The 3,438-nt window shown below is 27.8% G+C and overlaps 2 protein-coding genes across 2 annotated transcripts; both read right to left on the bottom strand.

The window, feature by feature from the left end:
* Positions 1-52: 52 nt before the first annotated feature.
* Positions 53-507, bottom strand: LOC9298305 (defensin-like protein 108). The gene is made up of 2 exons (XM_002862183.2): positions 342-507; positions 53-222 (listed from the first exon to the last, which is right to left on the bottom strand). The coding sequence occupies exons 1-2, from the start codon at positions 436-438 to the stop codon at positions 53-55; spliced, it is 267 nt and encodes an 88-aa protein (XP_002862229.2). The 5' UTR covers positions 439-507.
* Positions 508-1,682: 1,175 nt separating this feature from the next.
* Positions 1,683-2,157, bottom strand: LOC9298306 (defensin-like protein 107). Its single transcript, XM_002862182.2, has 2 exons — positions 2,058-2,157; positions 1,683-1,951 (listed from the first exon to the last, which is right to left on the bottom strand). Exons 1-2 carry the CDS (start codon positions 2,155-2,157, stop codon positions 1,803-1,805), a joined length of 249 nt encoding a protein of 82 aa, XP_002862228.1. The 3' UTR covers positions 1,683-1,802.
* Between the last annotated feature and the right edge of the window lie 1,281 nt (positions 2,158-3,438).

Raw genomic sequence — 3,438 nt, 5'->3', positions numbered from 1 at the left:
CGAAAGTTTATTATTTCGTGATAGATGTACGTTATGTAACCAATAAATTATTTTAGTTTGGAGGAATGTGACAACAACATGCATCAGGAGTAATACACGTGGCACTAGAATAACCACGAATTATACAAAACTTAAGGCAGTCGCGTACTGATCCAGAACTACATAATTTTGTTCCTTCTGGTCCTTGGAGGCATCGACGATCCTCCTGCTTTATTCCATAACCTATTTATTGATCAAAATTATTAACGTAAAATAGATATACATTAATAATAATAAAAAAACAAAACCTTGTTCATCAGAATTACAAAGTGGCGATATAAGAAGAAACCAATTGATGATACCTGGAGTACTAATAGTTGTCATACGACAATGAACAGAAGATACGATGAGGAGGGCAGTGAAAATAATTGCAACTAAACTTTTCATGGTGATTGCCATTTTATGATAATCTCTTAACCTTTTTCTATTTTATCTGTTTCTTCTTTGCTTAGACTGATTATATATATATATATATATATATATATATATATATATATATATATATGTGACACAAATATATATTTGGGTATGTAATACACCAAGGAAGATCAAGGGAGTATCTATTTGATTAAATATTGGCCCATGCATGTGTATCATGACAAATCCCTATGAGTGGGATGATAATAAATCCGTCTTTATGTTGTATTATTTGGCAATTGTAGATACGATCTTGTAATATAAAGGGGTAATTAAGTTCTTATTTGTAAAAGATATTCCCTTCTCATCAAAGTTTGAATTATCTTTTCTATTTAGACACATGTTGACCAAAAATTAAATTTTTTTCTTTTTTACCTAATTACGTTTATACATTGGTGATATGGTATTTTTTTTTCCCAAATAATATGGTATTTATTCTTTTATACATAGTTGAATATGATTTGTTTTCCTCATATATTTAGAAGGTGTATTCAAGAATTTTTACCTAATTACGTTTATATAATTGGCGATATGGTAGTCAAATATGTGATTTGTTTCCCCATATTCAGTATTTAGAAGGTGTATTCAAATAATTTGTGTTATTTAACCATGAATTTTAAAAGATCTTCTAAAATCCGGTGTAATAAAACTAGTGGTTTGGAAAACTAATTTAAAATCAACTGTTATTCGATGGAAGCATTGTAGGCATTGGATTTTTAATGATTTTAAGAGATTTTAGATGATTACCTAAGTAGGTGTTCAAAAAAAAAAAAGATGATTACCTAAGTTAAAAAAATATATAAAAAAAACTAAATCATATGGTTTCATTAAACAGGATTTAGGGAGATTTTACAACAAATCATAACAATTTTTCTAAAATCATTTATTTTAAAATCATTAAGTTGTTTTTCGATTTGATTTGAGATTTCTTTCAAATTGCAAAAGCTATTCATTACATTAATCCAAGTAATTTCGATGTTTTCTTTATTCATTTCGTTCTAGGTTTTATGTATCGGACAACAGAAGTAATTATGATACGTCTATAGCAAGCTTTTCAGAATGTCAGGTTTAAGTTCACTAGAAGAACATGTAATAAAGCAGTTCATTTACTTGCTAAATTTGGTTGTCTACAATGAAATTCCTATTTCTGATTGTGTATATCTTCCTTCTTGGTTAACTGAACAATTGTACTATGATTTTAGTCATTTTTTATCAATATATCTCAATTTCGACGTAAAAAAAAAAAAAAAAAAGATGTATCGGACAATCAAAATATTTGATAAATATTGATACATTATTTTCCAAGCAGATACCAAATATTAAATTGTTTTTTCTTATACTTGTATTTAAATTTGACAACAGCATACACCAGAAAAACATGTGCCATAAGAAAAATCAAGATCTCTACAATACATACGGCAGTCGCCTTCTCCACCACGACATAGATATGGTGCATGCTCGAAGCATTGTCTATCCTGTTGCTTTATTCCATAACCTATTTATTAATAAAAATGATTATTAAGCCAATATATATATATGTACATTCATTAAAACAAAACGATGATTATAAAATGAGGGTACAAGGAATGATAAACCAATACCTGGACTAGTTGTTGTTGTCATACGACAATGAACAGAAGAGATGATGAGGAAGACAGTGAAAAAAAATAATGCAATTAAACTTTTCATGGTGATTGCCATTTCTATAATAATCTCTTCACTTTTTTTTGTTTCTTCTTTGTTTAGACTGATTATATATATAGTGACACAAACTATTGGAGTATGTGTATCACGGCAAATCCCTATGATTGGGATGATTAGGAATTCGTCATTATGTTGTAGTTATTATAGGATCATATTAGTTTTGGCAAGTAGACATGATCTTGTAATATAATCGGCCGGGTAAGTTCTCTAATTTCTCGTAAAAGGTAAAATTTCTGGTCAAAGTTAGAAAAAAAAAAAAAATTCTATATAAAGACATATTGACCAAAAGATTTTTTTTTTTAATTTTTTATCCAAAGCTAATAAACAATGTAATTTGATAAGTTTTACCATATAATGAATTGTATATTGGATCGATGTGTACTATTTTTGATATCTCTGCTAAGCTGTAGTTAATTCTCAATTATTATTTTTTGTCAAAGTTAATTCTCAATTATTTCTTTTACTATTTTACTATACGTATAACAAAACTCTTTCCGCTTAGATTATACTATAAAATCAACCAAAGCTAAATTTGTTTTCTCTAACAATTAAGTACAAATCGTATGACAGAGAAAATTTGTATGGTATTGAGAGGTCAAATTATCATTGGTTTTGATAACTCGGTGTATTGTTTTTTACAAATTAGATTCTCTTTTAATTTGTCAAGGACTTTATAGTGTGGATAAGGAGTAACGAATAAAAAATTTAGTAATTTTAAGAGATTTTAGAGATTTTGTTAAAAATACAAAAATCTAAATCTTGACAAATCATAACAACATTTCTAAAATCATCTATTTCAAAATCATTAAATTGTATTTCGATCTGAGTTGAGATTTTGTTCAAATTGCAAAAGCTATGGTTTATATTAATCAAAGTAATTTCGATTTTATATTTATTTATTTTGTTATAGGTTTTATGTATCGAACAATCAAAACATTTGAAAAATGTTGGTGTTACTTTTCAAGCAAGAGACCAATATTAAATTGTTTTATTATGTAGTGATACTTGTATTTAAATTAGACAACAACATTGAAGAGAGGATTCTGGAAACATAAGCCATAAGAATAATCATGATCTCTACAAAAATTAATGCAGTCGCCTTCTCCACCACGACATAGTGTTATTGCTAGGAAGCATTGTCTTTTTTTTTTTGTCTAAATTTTTCCATTATATTATACGATTGAAGAATACAGGGGTGGAATACGATTTTAATACACAAGCCGGCGGAAGACAAAGATATCCCCGGAAACTAAACCCAAACGAGGGAAGCATAAAAAA

The sequence above is a fragment of the Arabidopsis lyrata genome, assembly GCF_000004255.2.
Source record: "Arabidopsis lyrata subsp. lyrata unplaced genomic scaffold ARALYscaffold_872, whole genome shotgun sequence".
NCBI lineage: Eukaryota > Viridiplantae > Streptophyta > Magnoliopsida > Brassicales > Brassicaceae > Arabidopsis > Arabidopsis lyrata.
This window is presented reverse-complemented; position numbering and strand designations above follow the sequence as displayed.